The sequence below is a fragment of the Gossypium hirsutum genome, chromosome D05 (assembly GCF_007990345.1).
Source record: "Gossypium hirsutum isolate 1008001.06 chromosome D05, Gossypium_hirsutum_v2.1, whole genome shotgun sequence".
Taxonomy (NCBI): Eukaryota; Viridiplantae; Streptophyta; class Magnoliopsida; order Malvales; family Malvaceae; genus Gossypium; species Gossypium hirsutum.
Window position 1 is genome coordinate 11,630,912 of NC_053441.1, and position 16,315 is coordinate 11,647,226.

The following is a 16,315-nucleotide window of genomic DNA, read 5'->3' on the forward strand; positions in this document are numbered from 1 at the left end:
ACCAAACAGGGGTCATCCAAAAATGCATGCTTAAGCTCAGCAGAATTAACCTAATCCATTGACTTGATGTGCAGGAAAAGATTAAACCGCTTATCAACCCTCGCATGCATAAATACCTCATTAAGCTCAAACTATCAAACAACATGACCACGAAGACCAACATCATACATGTAAACCTCTAGTAATGCATGCAAGGAGATCCAATCATACCACACACCAAATTATTACAGGGATTCAGGCGATAATTTTGACAGCTAAAATTCACACTAAGCGCTAACTTATCTGAAACAAATGCAGCATTTAAAATTATAAAGGGAAACCCAATTCAGACAAATTTACATATGGAATAAGATTGTTTCAACCAGCACTTACAATCCCAAACATCATAGTACTATTATATATCACAAGATCATCCAAATCAATTCCATCATTTCTCTAACCTCTAGCCTTAAGCTCTGCAAGCCGCCTCGACAAATCATCCTCATCAACCTTCTCCTCTGTCTTGGTCGACACAGCATGAGCACCAGGTTGTGGCAACCCAACAGAGACCTCCAAGCCATAGTCATCAGCAACTTGCTGCATCAAGCTGTTGACCTCACCTTCTGGTGTGGACAATGAAGTGGAACCAGCCATAGCACTCTCCATAAATTCTGCCTGGACCTCCATATTCACAAACTGCTTCTCAAATTGATCCATTGTCTCTGACATCTTCTGCAAATTGCCTGCAACAATGAAAAAAAAATCAAATTTCATCATATTCACATAGGAATTTATTTTAGACTAATATCTAGACAATCTTTTTTCTTAGGGCTAATTTAGCCCAAAAGAGAATTGCCGAAAAATTGCCTTCCCCCCCCCCCCTTCAATTTTTTTACACTAAATTTTCGTGAATAACAATTTATCCTAAAAGTAAATAGGATAAGGTGATCAGAATCTTAAAAAGATATTGACGGAGAAATAACCTGTGTTCAAGGAAGATTCGAGAGACTTGACGATATTAGCCATGGATTTATTAATGGTGGTCATCTTAGCCTGGGTATCGAGCCTGGCAACCACAGCATCGAGGCGTGACGCGAGGCGGAGGTAGTTCATCTGCTCAGTGCGCTTCCGAATAGCGTTCTCGGCGTAGATACGAGCTCCGTCCATGTTACCTTTCTCGATGGCCTTCTTGACCTTCAATTTCTCAGATTTCTCGTCCTTCTCGCACTTCCTGGCCTGGCGCTGCAGGGATTTGGACGTGAATTTGAGTTCCATGATCTGGTTCAGGAGCTTCTCGGTGTTTCCCATGGCTAGAGTCTTTGTTTGTTCGCAGAGAAAGATTTGACCTTTTAGGGTTGAAGATTTCCTTTTGCTGTCTTTCTCCTTTTCTTTCTTCGTTAAGAATTAGGGAAAACGGGACGAAAGCACCAAAAGCCGCGTAAAGGGCGGACCATCAACAAAATTTCCTTTTTCTTCCTAAATAAGTATCCAACATTGTGCAACTACAAAGCCGTATCATATAATATATTAAATTATACCATACTCACTATTGAAAACATATATTTACTAAAAATTTAATTCTCAATTAATTTGTATGTAGAGTGATCAAAGATTTATGGATATATATTTACCAAAAAAAAATTATGAATGTATCCATCAATATTTGGTTCAATTATAAATATGTGATTTATTTTTTAATTTTTATTTAGAAATTTTGTATAAAAATATGAAACAAAAACAAAACCCTTGTTAGATTATAATATGGGGAATATTTGATACACGATTAGTACTTTTTTTATTCCATAAATAATCTTAAAAATTTGTCTAATGTTTTTCTTAATATTTATTTTTAATATTTTATTAGATATTTGTCAACTCCCTAACCTCGTGGAGTTTTAAAATTCCACTAATAGTCTACCAAATATTTTCCCTTATAATATTATTTTTCTTTATTTTCTAATAATTTTTTGATCAAGTTTATATTAAGGGGACTCGTGACACCAAATCTATTAGTTACATTATATTGTATTAGATTATGGCATAACCATAATATACATGGAAAGAGTTTATGAAATAAATATATGGATTAAATATAAAATTGATACTCAAACTTGTTCACTTTTTCAAAATTGATACTTATGGGTTTTTTTTGTCTCAGATTGGTATTCAAATTTTTTTTCGTCAACAAAATCGATATTTGGGTCTAACAACGTTAAATTTAGGACACTTGGTACTCTAAAATGAAGACACGTGACAATGATGATGCCATAATTTTAAAAAATATATTTAAAAATTAAAAATATATAATAATATAATAAATCAAAATATATAAAACTAAAAAAATCGTTCAAAAAAAATATAAATCCAAATGAGCCCTGCTCGTTATGTTCATTTGAATCATTTTCCTCTCACCTTTTCTCATGTCTACAGTTGAACTCCCATTCACAAGCTCGACTTAGACGGATTTAGGGTGGTCTACAAATGGCTATTGTAGGAGAATATGAAAATTGCAGTGATTTTTTTTTTCCAAAAACATTAAGGGTAAATATGATTCATTGGTTGAACTTACCATTATCAATCAGCTACATATTTTCTCGTAACTTTTTTATTTCTTGGAGGAATAAAAATATGGAAAGAAGATGAATATTCTGATGGTGCTATTCGTCAGGGAAGATGTTGCAATCTAACCATGATGATAAAAGCAAAAGGTTAGGATTTTTTTTTGTTGCAGAAAAGAGGAAAATGAAAAAAAAAATTGTCTACTTTTTCAATTTAGTTAAATTAAAATTTTGTAAAATATTTATTTATTTGCTTTCTTCCCCATTAAGAAAAATTCCATTCTCAACAGTATTTGGATAATAAAAGGTTAGTTTCGTTTTGATAAAACTTATCTAACCTTAACTAATCAATCCTCCACTCATGATACATGATAAGAGGAAAAGTAGGGAAGTATTGGAAAGATTGACCGGATTTGAGCTTCAGCAGAACCGATATGGGGTTGGTCTGAACGGGCAGCTTGTCGGTGTGCCAAACGCAATAGATGGCAGCATGCAAGTATTAATCTCAAATAAATTGTAAAAGATCTACCTTGTAAAACAATTGGCACCCTTTGTAGAAGATGGGTTTCTTGTTTAAAAAGAACTTAAAATTGAAGTATAAAATAGGTTTAATCAATTATTTTTGGATCTGGATGAGAAAAATTGGTGGGTGGGAGTTGTTCGCAAGGATTTTTAGAAAAAAATAAGTGATGGGAAGGAAGAAGAGAAGGGGAAGGGAATCTCGTCGTCGCCATTGCCGTCGAATTAGTAGAATAGGAAAGAAGAGGACAAGGGAATCTCCACGCAACTTTGGTGTCATCGTTGGTCGGATAGCTCACCGGAGGAGGCCAGATGGTGGCCTAGCAGCGTTGTAGAAGCAGGCGGCTAGGTAGGAAAAAGAAAAAGAAGAAAAGAAAACGGGAAGGAAAAGAGGGAAAATGAAAAAAGAAAATAAAAAAGAGGTACAAATAGCCATCCACGTGGCACCGCACGATTGGCCAACTTTGCCACGTCAACAAAAATTAACTATATTAGACTGAGGTACCAATATTGTGAACAGAAAAAAAAGAGGGACAAAAGAAAACTATAAGTACAAATCTGAGAGAAGTGAACAAACTCGAGTACCAATTTTATATTTAACCTTAAATATATTTATTAATATTTATATATAAACTAGATAAATTGTGTTGAAAAAATAAAATTAAATGCTTAAAATTATTAAGTTTAAAATCTCATCATGATCAATTTTTAATGAATTCATATAAAAGAAATAAAAATATCCTAAAATAAAATAACTTACTTTATATATATGGATGATATTTTAGTAATTTTTCAATTAAATTAGTATTCAATTAATCTGTGACATTTCATCAAAAATTTAAATAAAAGTATAATCATATAACAAAATATAATCCATTTATGTACTTGTATAATTAGAAAATTAATGCTTAAAAAATATAAAAATAATTAATTTTACTTGGATTTATAAATTATTATATTGAAAATTAAATATTAATATTTCATCTTTAGGTTAGCAGTACAAACAAGCTTATACTACGAAAAACCTTTCATTACAATAACTTAAGAAACAAGTTTTAGATAATCTTTGACAATTGATTTTTAAGATGGTCCTTTTTTTTTTGTTCAAATGTATTGATCCAATTTAATAAATAGAAACATGGGGTTATGATGGTGTCTACAAATTATAGACGGTATCTAAAGTCAAACTAGCAAAGTAGTACATACCAATACCACCAAGGATATCTATAATCATCTTTCTTCTTTTACATCTTCCTCTGGATGGTAGTAGGGATTATTATTAGTATTATTAGTTTTTTATAATGGGGGAGTAGAATGAAATTACTTGAGATTGAACTCAGATATTTTTAGAGGTTGTTGGCTTCTTTGCAGGAATTTAGATTGCTATATTAAACAAACATATTTTCACGTTTATTCTGATTGTGGACGTGATTAATTGCGATGAATATCAGTGACGACAGTACCATGCAATTCTAAAAATTCTACTTCAGGGTTTTAACAAAATGTTTCAGAAAAAATAAAAATGAATCTTTAACAATCAAAAGAAAACTATATACAATGCAAGCAGAAGTCACTGGCAGTAATTCCTTCTGAAAAACCCTACAAATCGAAAACTTCATACAATCAGCCATTGATTCTGATCCTATCTTTTGTTGGATAATCATCACCCAATTCTCACAATCTCAGGACTCAGATTTACAGTTTTCAGCCTTGAATGGATGATGAATTTCCAAGTTCCAACCAGGAAAAAACCCTCAATTATCTCCATGCATCAATAAAGCATCCAGTCCTTCAAGCCGCATGAGATAAGGAGCTTCGAGAACTCCCATATCGATCACTTTTCCTGGAGCTTCTCCCTAAACGGCCGCTGACTTGACGAGCATATCGCACAACAGCCTTAGCCCATCGCTTGATCTCAGCCTTGAACTTGTTGGAATCTAGCTCGTCTAATGATGATACTGCAGGTTCCATTGAAACCTCCATGAAGGAGAAACATCGGTTAAAGCTTCCCCGCTTCGTGTTACTGCTACTACTACCAACGTCGCCATTGTCCAAGCCAACTGTTCTCTTCACAGACATGGTTATCTACGTCCTATTGGGGCCGACAAAGAAGGTTGCAAATGATTCCTAAAACTGAAAAGTAAAACAATTTATATATACAAGTATGGGGTATTAAACTTTGATAAGTAACACGGCATTGCACAATTGACTAGACTTTTCAACTTTCTTGCAGCCAGATTCCTATAAAACTTTGGTCCATCTATTTAAACGTGTTGAGTCTAGTGAACATTTTAACATTAATGAAACAGTAAATCATCCTATATGATTAGAAAATATTTTATGTTTAACCAACCAAAAAAAAAACACAATGGCATTTTCATAAAAAAATTTCAACTTAAGCGTAGTTTGATTAATTTATGCAGTACTAGTTTTGAAATTTTGATTGCAGATTAATGGTTACTAATTCTTAATAAAATGGGTTTCCTGATAACTATGGGTTTAAATGGAATTTTCTGTACATTGGGAATAATTATAGGGTAGGCTTGGTCACCAAATCACTTTGATTAGTAGTTATATTACTTAATCCAATTGATACCAACGACTCTATACATAATTGAGAAGTCAAATATCCAACAAATGCAATTTAAAGGTTGTTGAGGGTACCTTTTCTAAATTTAACAAAATTTAACCTGTAAAAATGTAAATTAAAACTTGCACTTTTATGGATTTCCCCCCTTTTTTTCTCTTAATTTTAATAATCATGAATGCTTCAACTAACTTTGTTTGGAATCTGCCATTATACTAACCAATGCTTTCTGAAAATATTCTTTACGGTCACCTACCAGTCCTAAATATCCCAATCAAACACAATTATCTTTGCTGAGAACCCGAGTCAGATTGTATTTTTGCTACAACAAAACAATCCCGGTATGCAAATTGAAGGTACTGCTGAAAAAAGTAAGATACTACTTTATTTATGCTCTTTGCATATAACCTAAATTTTAATACATTCATGCTTATATTATTTTTCACATTGTACTTATTTCCCTATTATAGCTGCACCAAGACTACATTCTGGAATACTTTATACTTTCTTCAGCAAGTTGTTTTACTTGTTATGTATGTTTTTTGTATTAAAGGATTGGCTACGAAAGATCAATGATGAATGTTCAAGCTTCGATTAATCAATCAATTCATGATTGTTTTGGTTTCGAGAAATTCCATGCCCTGCGCTTTATTTTCGTTCTTTGTTTCACTTGATCCTGACATTAGCATTCTACTTTCTGGTTTTGGGGTCAGCCATTTTCAATCTCCACCTTAAAATAATCTGACTAATTTCAAGAAAGAAAAGTCTAGACAATAAAATCGTCATCAGAAATTATATATTTTATCCCAGTTATTATGGCTCATCCTTTTGTTATATACTTCAGAATCAACAGAAACTTACAAAGTTCCACTGCTGCAGGATTATCTTGGAAAGGTGATAATAGTTGGCTACAAAATTGCGATGGCAGAAGCAAATGTCTCAATATCAGGGGCAAAATAAAGGGCAAATAGCTCCAAATCTCTGTTGTTTCAAAATCTATCTAGATATAAAATTCAACAACTCAGTTCAAACCATGAAAAATAAGACAAATTCAAAAAAGGGGTAAAAAAATGTCTGGGGCAATGAAAATAGCAGAGCTCATACAACCTGAAAGGCCTAGCTCACTTCCTGCCACGAACCTTCAAGGCTTGCCTGTTCCTCTTCTTGACACCAGACTTGGCTACCTTTAGACTCCTGTGCACAGCACTCAACCTTGCAAGGGCTGCTTTTGTTAAATCTGGCCTGTAGTAGTTGTCTGTCACCTGAAATGTTGGAGAAGCAACTTAATTATAAAAGCCGACTAGAAAAGCACCTAAAACTAGATTATCTGAATATCTGTATATCATAGAAAGATACGTTAACAAAATCTCAGAATATCATTGAAAATCTATGGTAATAACGGCACAAAAACAGTGCACACTTGGCAAGTTCACACACTCAAATTCAGCATAAATATACACATTATTGCCCAAAGCTAGCAACATAAGCATTGAAATGACATTTTATAACATTCAATGGTCAGAAGCCAAGCGTAACAAGTAAATTTCATAGAAGAACCCAACAAATAGATCCTTCTTACATGTTATTGCTTCATCACTGCAAGATCTTCCAGGAAATAACTACATCTTTAGACAGACAAATCATTATTTAACAAAGAAATCCAACAAATTTTACTAGTTCATAGACTACACATTAAATAGAAAAAGCCAAAATAAAAAAGGCTTCCAACATGATCTTAGACAAACAATTTCTTTCCACACACAAGACAACCTCATCATTAGCAAATTACCAATAGCAAACCCAATAAAAGAGTAGAGAAATGAGTTTCAGAAAACACTAACTATTTACCTGGTTTTTGACCGCCTTGGCCATCCTGGGGAACTCCTTTTTCATGAGGGACTTGTGAAGCAAGGCCGAAGGCTTGTTCTGCTTCTTAGCCTTGGTGGTTGCTAGCAGCACAGACTGGTCTTTGCCCCCACTTTGAATGGTGACTGTTTTCTTGTTTGCCAACCCTAAAATTACAGAGTAACTCAATTAAAAAACAAAACGTACAAAAATGTGCAGAACATGAGAAACGGAGGGGATTAAATACATATATTAGACAAACATCATAGCTTGTTAGTCATAAATTATATCTTCTCCGATTCTGACCATTCGGAAGATAAAAATAATAATTTTATTCTACATTTCGTTAGAGTTCTAAATCAATTAGGATTCCCCAGAAAATCCTAGAATTTACTCAGATTAAAGTAAAATCCATTAAATTTTTCAAGAAACCAGATCCAATTCTAAGAAATACCCAATATTTCCTTTCACGTTTCCTCGATAACTACGAATTCATATATAAATAAGCTGCTGCTGCACATGCAGAAAATACCATTTCCTCACTTCTAAAGAAACGAAAAAGAAATGAAACAGAAAATAAAACTTCAGATCAAATATCCTCAAATGAAAAATAATAGTAAAAAAATGAAACTTTTGGATCACAAGAATACCAGAGTGTTTGTAGGAGTGGAGGTTGTAGAGATTGTTGGGTTCTTTGCTGAACTGAAGGCTAGCAGTTCCTCTTCCAAACTGCCTCACCAAAAAGCAATTGTTCTTCTTCACTACCTCCCAAATCAACTGTCCGGGAACTGCCGCCATCGCTCTTTTCCCTGCACCTAACTGCAACAGATGCACTCAGTAAGATTAAAATCCTCCAAACAGACCAAATATCTGTATTGAGCTAAGAGAAAAAACGAGAACCGTAGGGTTTATATATAATAAGAGGACGGAAGCGGCAGACTGAAACTAGCAAATTTAACAGATATATATGGCCTACAGACTCTAGGGTTTTTACAGTTCCTTTTTAGGTTTGTTTTTGGGCTTTTTGTAGCCCAATTACTCATCAGATGTGGGAATTTTTAGACTCACTCACTACTTTTTTTACTCTTTAAAATTTGTTAGTGAGTTATAAAAAACTTATGGTGATAGTACCTACCTAGTATATATATATTCTATTTTCTTCTTAAATTTTTATTGCAAAACACTTTTAATCTAATTTTCTAGTGAATTCAATGTTTTAATCATTTCAATCTTTTATTTGTTCTTTGTATCTATTCTTTTTATTACTAAAATAATTTTGTTTCTTTTATTTATCAATTCATATTTTAGAAAAATAAAAATTAAGGAAGTTTAAGACCTAAAAATATAATATTTAAAAAATTAGATATTAGCGGAGTGCAAAGTAATTGGAGTGAAGCAAAAAGCCAAGTAAACCTTAATTTTTTTTCTTAATTAAATAATCCTTTTTTTTATATTAAATAGAGTATTTAATTTTAATTGAAACCAAAATTACTTCTATTGCATTAGTATTTAGTAATTTAACATGAAATTTGTTTATATTTTGAGGATTAAATTTTCTCCTCAAAAGTTTTATGCTTTCAATTAAAATCAAATGATAATTTTTTTTTAAAAAAAAGAAGTGTATAAAAGCTTGCATTAACAAAATATACTAATTTAAAAGCTTTTTTAGTATGTTAACCGAAAACTATAATATTAAGCAAAGTTCGGAAAGGGAAGTAGGAATAAATTAACAAAGTCCCAGATGCAAAAAAAAAAAAAAACACGTAGCACAAACAAAATTTTAGGTTAGTAGGCCCCTAATCAACCTGAAATTTATGAATTAAAATTAAAGGAAAAAAACAAACCAATATCAGGTCATGGATATTACCTCCTTTACACCCAAACTCATGTTACATTTTTCATATATACAAAGCCAGGAAAGCCTTCTTGATCTTTATCGTCCTTCATTCATACTCCTACCAGTTTTCCTTTTTCTACAACAAATTCAATGCAATTTTTCAATTGTACAACGGGTCTGTTTTACCTGTGGAGAGAATGAATGCAAGCAAGCTGCGGCAATAGTTTTAAAATGAATCAGCCACCACTTTCACAACACGATGGATCACCACCTACTCATGGATTGCGAGATGTTAAAGGCCGGTGTGTTAGCCGTGCTGAGCCGTTAACTGCTTCATTTATCCTACTGAATACTAACTTTATAGGAACACAAGCTATTACAGGACCCTTGGGCTTCCCTGTTACCGGTTTCCTGTCACCTACACCTATCTTCTGACCAGTCAATGAAGACAGCTTCCGAGTCTTCTTAGACAATAGTCCAGATTTCTTTGCTTTTGTTGATTTACGTGGCGGGAAATGTGATTGCAGTTTCATATGCTTTCTAGGAACTCGTCCACCTCCTGACTTTCTCTTTACTAAATGACCAATTTCAGACTTTTCCGTGCCCTTAATAGAGGCTTCACAAGTCAGATTGCCATAGTGATCATCACTCAAAACTTTAACCATTAGAGGGTGACCAATTATGGCTTTTCCATTCAGCTTACTCATGAGGGAAACTAATGGAACATGCTGTGGCCGGTAGTTAGCTTTCACCTCAATCTTAACATTGTATAGTGATGAATCCACAGAATAAGGTTTTCCTGGAAAATCCGTCATCTGATATCTGGAGTGAACAGTATAACGAGACTGACGGTATGGAAGTGACCTTTGAGGGCTCAGCAAATCATCAGGTAGTATTTTTGCTTCTGCTATTTCCCCTCTCACACGAGGCTCCTGGGGCATAGACTTCAAGTCCTGCAAACCATCAAGCTGCACTTGAACAGCTGACTTGGACTTGGATTGCAAGCTGCAAGTGTATGGAGCAACTGATCCACCACCACCACCACCATTGCAATCAACTTTTTGATAGGAACCCTGAGACAATCCATTCAAACGCTCTATACCTGCCACAGAAGCATTTGGTTCATCATCTGCGATTAGATATTTTCTTGAGTCGTGTATTTGATTTTTACTTATTTGTCTAGATTTCCTCTTTCCTTTCAACTGCCACTCTGCAGTTCCTTTCTCTATCCTCTGGCTAATACTAGTTGTATAAACATCCACTGATCTGGTACAGACAGACTCATTACGTCCCTCAATTTCAGCTTGCTTCCCCAAATCACCAACTTCAGGCATCTCAGATGAACAAGATACAAATATTGGAGAGAAATCTGTCAGAAACAAATGATTAATCAGTAGCAGTAGGAAAAGCTCAAAATTTCTACAGCTGCAAAAATAAAAGAGAGTAGTGCTGGAAGAGCATGCATGCATCTAGTTATACCACAAACTGGAACTTTTGCAAGAAAAATCCATAAAATGAAATATTACCAGAATTAACCATGTGCTTAGATTGACATAATAGGCAAGATGATGATGATGATGAAAAATAGCAACATAGTCCATGCAGAAGCAATCGGGCATATCAAATTAAATTGGTTGAAAAAGAAACGAATTCCAGTAGAAAAGGTGCATGATAAAATAAGGAAAAGAGTTCTTTAGAAAAAAAGAGAATCTCATATCTTTACTCTATTTCAACTTAGTCTTCAGGCAAATAGTGGTTCAAAAAGAACTAGCAGGATCATTCAAGTTATTGGTCCAAATTATGCCCTTAATGCCGATGCAGTTTTAAAATCCATCCCCCTTTGATAGAGTGAGAGCACAAAAATCAATGCGTTAAACTTCCAATCCTGTTACCAACTTACAGAATTCTCATGGGTACAAAATACATTGCATGTCAATCTATCATCAAACCCAAAGAAGATTAAGTCAGCTAATCTCCAATGATATCAGTAAACAGAAGCAACAGTTTACATTCGTATCCATGGCATCTAATCCTCAGCACAGTTAGTCATACAACAGGCTACTGCTGATTGGTCCAATTTGCTAGTTAACCAACACCCTCAGTATCAGAACAAGTTGTTACTAGAAAAAATATATATGCATTAGTATTTCTGAAATCACATATGGATAGAGTTAGCTGCTTCTAGTCTGGATACTCATCCTTCATTGTTTCTTAAAGCATCAACTTCATGTCATGCCAGGGCAGCGCAGCTGTCCTCAAGTCATCAGATCACTAAAGATTGCCTGCAGTTGATTAGTTATGGCTATTTAGAAGCCCTAAAGAGTCTAACAAGATGGATTCGAGCTATAGTTTGGTTGGTGAACAAACCTGACTAGACCTGTTGGCAAAACAGTTGGCCCCCAAATGATCACCACAACCAAAAATAAACATGTGTCCGTGTCCATGTGGTATGCATATTAATAGACAAAATCATGCAAACACAAGAAATGAGTTATGTAGTTCTCAAAGATAGAATATATAAATTTTATTATTTATTAAGACCAGAGTAACTCATAACTCACCACAAGCCACAATAAAAGCTAAATGCAGAGAGAATATCTTAATGCTCCGTTTGGGAACATGAATTTGAAATTTTTGATTTGGATTTCATTTCTTATATAGATGGTAAGAATGAAATGCATACATTATGCACAAATTAGTTTGAATTCAATGTAAAAAAGGTTTGAAAAGTATAAAAATTTAAATTTGTTAAATCCAAAATTATTTTAAGAATTTCAGATTCACTATTAACTGGACATCTAACAAATCCATGGATTTGAGAAATAATCATGAAGACAAAACCAATATTCTGAAACATATGATGAACATGGTGAATTATTTAACAAGACAATCAACAACAACCTAAATTACCCATCAGCTGCAACAACACCACACCCCACCCCCCCAAAAAAAAATAAAACAAAAGCAGCATAAATAAAATCCCACTTAATACAAGCACAGTTAATGAAAGCAGAAGATTATGTTTATGCACACAAGAATGATGCAGTCCTAATTAGAAATGCTACAGTTTATAAATGTTTAATTCAAGAATACCTGCAGATGGTTTATCTTCTCCAACAAATGGCACATCAAATAGCCTGCTAGAAGATTCATTCACAGCTAACCCCGGTGTGCTGGAAATTTCTCTCTCTTTTGTCTTATTATTAGTTAAAGATGCATCAACATCAGCATCAGCAGCATGTTCAGCAGCATTTAAGGAGATGCCATTCTCGCATGAAACTCCAGTACTATCTGAGTTGTTACTATTGTTGTTGTCGTTGTTAATTGCTGCAGGTGCACTTTTGGGTGATTCATTAGAATCAATTCCAGAAACCTTGCTGTCAGAAAGTCCCCTAAGGGGTGAACCACTTGAGCTTGGAATTTCATCACAAACTGGAACTGACACAACAGCTGTACTCTCCAAAACCTTGGTTAATGGTCGGCGACGGTTTTTCCTTTTCAGGAATTCATGAACATTTGCCACTTGAGATCTCTTTCTTTTCAGTGATGATGAATGATTTCTGCTACCATTCATTGGACCTCCATTAGACAAGCAATTTCCAGAATTTGTTCCGTAGAATGAACCATTATCTTGTTGAACTAGCTCGGGTGCCCCTGCAGCCTGTGATTTTCTTTTTGGTCCTACACCCATACCTAGATCCTCAAGTCCTCTCATGCGCTTGATTCTTTCAGATCCATCATCCTCAGAATCATTTGGGGTTTTTCTTCTCTTGATCAGCTTAGAGTGCCCCTTAGTACCATTAATGTGATTAGGCTCTTCAAAGGATATGCCAGACTGTGATAATTCTGGAGCTGAATCTGAGTTATCCTCAGATTCACTCATTTCATCAGACGTATCCTCATTTTCTTTCCCAGAATGTGACATGGTTGTCGGTGATTCTCTGGCCAAACTACCCTGGTCACCACCAGAATTATCTTTTCTAGAGAAATAACCTGGATGATCCTTCCCTAAACGTGAACTCTCAATCTCTAGAGCGTGAAGAATAGCATCTTCTCTTCGAGCATATTTCACTGCTTTCTTGCTAGAATTTGCTGCTGAAGCCTTTGCTTTCTCAATACATTCATTATATTCTCCACAACGGAAGGCCTTCACCCTCTTGGACTTTTCAAGATTATACCAGTCCCTAAAACCAAAAAAGAAAGAAATATAGTAAAAAATAAGTAATAAAACTAGCTCCAAGCACAGTAATCTCTTTCTACTTGGTGATGATCATTTGAGCAACATATTGTAGTCTCCAAAGATGAATCTTTCTGAAGAAATCTTTTATTTAATGGAAGGAGGATTCAATCATTTAGAAATTGGAAGAAGAAAATGCAGCACCAGCAGTGCTTTACTCATAAATCATACAGCATTGAACAAGGTGAACAAGGTCTAAAGAAATATGATGGGGATATAAAGGTAAAGCCCTCAAACTAATTAATTTGTCATTATCTAGAAAGGAAAAAAACAGTCATATATTCAAAACCACAATTGTGACAAGTTATGGTTACAACCTCTACTACTGTGTGACAGAACAAACACTCAATTACTGAACTGATTAAGAAATTTATCTTCAGAGAACCAATGCCTATTAGCTACAACATTTATAAATGGCTATTAGAGAGTAAAATTCACACCATCCTAACATAAAATCAGCAATGCTAAATGATAAAAACTTTGTCTCAAGTCACCAAAAGCTAAAGTTTTGACTAGTAAAAAAGGAGACACACAAGATTTTATTTAAAAGACAGTACCTCATGAGTTAAATGGTTCTCTAAAAGCACAAACATCAAGCTTAATGCACCAAAACCATGTATACTCCACTTTCTACCCTATGTTACCACCAAAACCATAGATACCAACATAAAAGTGCAAGATATGGGCCGTAACGACAAGCTTGCAATCTTCTCCTCAAAATGGAACCATATATATAAATATATATTTGTGTGTGTCAAATGGTTCCCCTTTTTTCAGCATATTATTGATTAAGCAATATAAAAATGACAAAACTATCAAAACTACTAAACAAATAAGCTTGAATATAAGAAAACTACTACAAAGAATCATCAATAGTAATGCAAGCTATTAAAACTCTTCAAATGAAATCTAAAAAGCTATTAAGAGATTAAAAAAAAAGGGGGCTCACACGCTTGCATCTTCACGACCAAGAAGCTTAACAGGGGTACCGGATCTTGGAGAAACCAAACAACCCTCGGAGAGCTCGTCAAGGCCCATAATCCGACCCGGCCACCAAGAACCGTTCCTGCGTCGGACCCAAACCAAGCCACCCACCGACGCATCAATGCCCTTTATGTTGGGCTCATCGGGGCTCCCCATCAGAAACCCCCTCCAGCAAAATCCTCCAAAGAAAATAAATGGTACAAAAAAAATCCGATCTTTCAAATTCAATCCTTAAATTCCGTTTTGAAGCAGACCCAATACTCTAAAACAGCCAAAATAATCGATTGCTTGAACAAATGTATACGCCCTCGAAACCCTGAATTAAAAAAAAACAAAAATAATTAGAAATAAGAACAAAAAAACTTAATCCCACATGCAACTTAAAATCCTGAAAAAAAAACAAAGATGAACCCATAAAAGAAAGTCGTAGAAGAGAGATTAAAAACCTAAGCTTGAAGGGGTTTATGAACGAAAAAGGATCTAAGTGTAGTGAAAGACAAACGCAGTTTAAACAACCAAAAGAATTAAAAAGATCTGGGGAAATTTTTTTTTCTCTTATTCTGATTTGAAGATTACTTTTTGGTTCCTTTCTCACTTTCCTTAAATAAATTTCAGTTTTTCTGGGCTTTTCTTGAAAGATTTCCGTGTGCATGTTCACTTTTTATCCACTTTTGGTCAAAGATTTTTACGGGCTTTTTTTTTTATTTGGCAAAATGTATGAGGAGAGTGAAAAGAGCGAGAGATAATGAGATTAATAGTGAAGAAGAGAGCCTTTGAGAAGAAAAACGCTGAAAGAAAGGCTTCAGTTTGGATCATCAAATAAAAATAAAAATAAGAAAACGTACCCTTTTTTTTCCTTGGCGTTTTTGGTTGAAGCTTGTGAGGGGAAAGATATGAAAATTATATTAAGAAATAAAATATATGAACTATTTTGGTAACTGTACGCACATTGGCATCATAGGAATCTTTTTAACCGTGGGATAAGATTTGTTCATACAAATGAACAATCAAACGGTGGTGATTATATTTGAAGATGGCATGTAATTTTGATTAAATGATGGCCCAATATATTTATGAACAAATTTATCAAATATAAAAAATATATAATTTTAATTGAAATGGTAAAGTTAGATATAAAAAATATTATTTAAGTTGTGATGTATATTATTAGATTTTATATTAAAATGTAAAAAATAAAAATATCTTCCATTAATATTTATTATCTTGTAAAATGATATTTGTTTGATAATTTTACAGTTAAAAAGAGAAAGAGTAATGAAAATTACTACATAATTGTTAAAACTTATATACAAAATTTTAAAATTTATATAAAAAACATAAATTCCACATATTTCTTTTACTAATGGATGTGGTATTTTAATAATTTTCAATTAAATTAATGTCTTATTAATCTCTAACATCAATTTAGTTAAGAATTTTATAATAATTATTATTATATTTTTATTAATTTTAGTTTGATTGTATAATCTTTTTTATAATAATTACCCTTTATAATAATATTTTACTTTATATTACACTATTTTTATAGATAACAATAACCATAAAGTGTATTATTTATTAAATTAGTTCTTCATAATAGTCTATTGTCCTAAATTTTAGTAAAATTAATTCTATTATTAAGTGAAATAAAAATAAATAAATTTAGTTGATATATTATTTCCGTAAAATGTTAAGATTTTATATAAAAACATATTAATCATATTTTATTAAATAAAAATATTTAATAGACGAATTACATTAGTAAGTTT

General features: G+C 33.4%; 3 protein-coding genes and 1 non-coding gene across 7 annotated transcripts; all 4 read right to left on the reverse strand.

The window, feature by feature from the left end:
• Window positions 1-283: 283 nt before the first annotated feature.
• LOC107906124 (ESCRT-related protein CHMP1B) lies at window positions 284-1,572 on the reverse strand. The gene is made up of 2 exons (XM_041093736.1): window positions 963-1,572; window positions 284-722 (listed from the first exon to the last, which is right to left on the reverse strand). The coding sequence occupies exons 1-2, from the start codon at window positions 1,285-1,287 to the stop codon at window positions 436-438; spliced, it is 612 nt and encodes a 203-aa protein (XP_040949670.1). The 5' UTR covers window positions 1,288-1,572; the 3' UTR covers window positions 284-435.
• A 4,993-nt stretch (window positions 1,573-6,565) lies between these two features.
• On the reverse strand, window positions 6,566-8,519 carry LOC107906123 (60S ribosomal protein L28-1). 2 transcript variants are annotated; one of them, XM_016833005.2, is made up of 4 exons: window positions 8,389-8,519; window positions 8,139-8,307; window positions 7,492-7,655; window positions 6,566-6,905 (listed from the first exon to the last, which is right to left on the reverse strand). In XM_016833005.2, the coding sequence occupies exons 2-4, from the start codon at window positions 8,284-8,286 to the stop codon at window positions 6,765-6,767; spliced, it is 453 nt and encodes a 150-aa protein (XP_016688494.1). In that variant the 5' UTR covers window positions 8,287-8,307; window positions 8,389-8,519; the 3' UTR covers window positions 6,566-6,764. The 2 variants fall into 2 exon arrangements, with proteins under 2 accessions (XP_016688494.1, XP_040949671.1); XM_041093737.1 differs by having other exon boundaries at window positions 8,139-8,477.
• Window positions 7,157-7,246, reverse strand: LOC121218040 (small nucleolar RNA R24). The gene has a single exon (XR_005914311.1). It is a non-coding gene; the product is annotated as a small nucleolar RNA R24 (small nucleolar RNA).
• Window positions 8,520-9,337: 818 nt separating the features above from the next.
• Window positions 9,338-15,511, reverse strand: LOC107906122 (uncharacterized protein At1g51745). 3 transcript variants are annotated; one of them, XM_016833002.2, is made up of 4 exons: window positions 15,392-15,511; window positions 14,512-14,862; window positions 12,419-13,509; window positions 9,338-10,694 (listed from the first exon to the last, which is right to left on the reverse strand). In XM_016833002.2, exons 2-4 carry the CDS (start codon window positions 14,700-14,702, stop codon window positions 9,601-9,603), a joined length of 2,376 nt encoding a protein of 791 aa, XP_016688491.2. In that variant the 5' UTR covers window positions 14,703-14,862; window positions 15,392-15,511; the 3' UTR covers window positions 9,338-9,600. The 3 variants fall into 3 exon arrangements, with proteins under 3 accessions (XP_016688491.2, XP_016688492.2, XP_016688493.2); XM_016833003.2 differs by lacking the exon at window positions 15,392-15,511 and adding an exon at window positions 14,993-15,345; XM_016833004.2 differs by lacking the exon at window positions 15,392-15,511 and adding an exon at window positions 15,123-15,339.
• Window positions 15,512-16,315: the final 804 nt, after the last annotated feature.